The 536-nt window shown below is 48.9% G+C and overlaps 1 protein-coding gene across 1 annotated transcript; it reads right to left on the reverse strand.

The window, feature by feature from the left end:
• Nucleotides 1-112: 112 nt before the first annotated feature.
• On the reverse strand, nt 113-535 carry MONBRDRAFT_24570 (uncharacterized protein; the record flags this gene model as incomplete). The annotated part of the gene is made up of 1 exon (XM_001744992.1): nt 113-535. The coding sequence occupies one exon, from the start codon at nt 533-535 to the stop codon at nt 113-115; it is 423 nt and encodes a 140-aa protein (XP_001745044.1).
• Nucleotide 536: the final 1 nt, after the last annotated feature.

Consider the following 536-nt stretch of genomic DNA (forward strand, 5'->3'; position numbering starts at 1 on the left):
GATTTTTTTTTTTTGACAACGTCCTTTTCAGTGTCTAATAAAATCCACACTTGGACCAACCAGCCTTAGGGCGTTGACAACAGGTGTTTCTTGCCACATGTCCCTGAACTTTTCACGACCTGGTCCCAGCCCTCTGACACTTGGTATCAACGGGTACCAACGTGTGCTCATAGGGAGAGAGAGAGAGAGAGAGAGAGAGAGAGAGAGAGAGAGAGAGAGAGAGAGAGAGAGAGAGAGAGAGAGAGAGAGAGAGAGAGAGAGAGAGAGAGAGAGAGAGAGAGAGAGAGAGAGAGAGAGAGAGAGAGAGAGAGAGAGAGAGAGAGAGAGAGAGAGAGAGAGAGAGAGAGAGAGAGAGAGAGAGAGAGAGAGAGAGAGAGAGAGAGAGAGAGAGAGAGATTCGAGAGATCGAGAGATTCGAGAGAGAGAGAGAGAGAGAGAGAGAGAGAGAGAGAGAGAGAGAGAGAGAGAGAGAGAGCCCCTTTTTTTTTTCTTGCTTTCCTCTCCCCCGCACACGGGACCAGGAGAACACACACATT

This window comes from Monosiga brevicollis, genomic scaffold, assembly GCF_000002865.3.
Source record: "Monosiga brevicollis MX1 MONBRscaffold_7 genomic scaffold, whole genome shotgun sequence".
Lineage (NCBI taxonomy): Eukaryota > Choanoflagellata > Craspedida > Salpingoecidae > Monosiga > Monosiga brevicollis.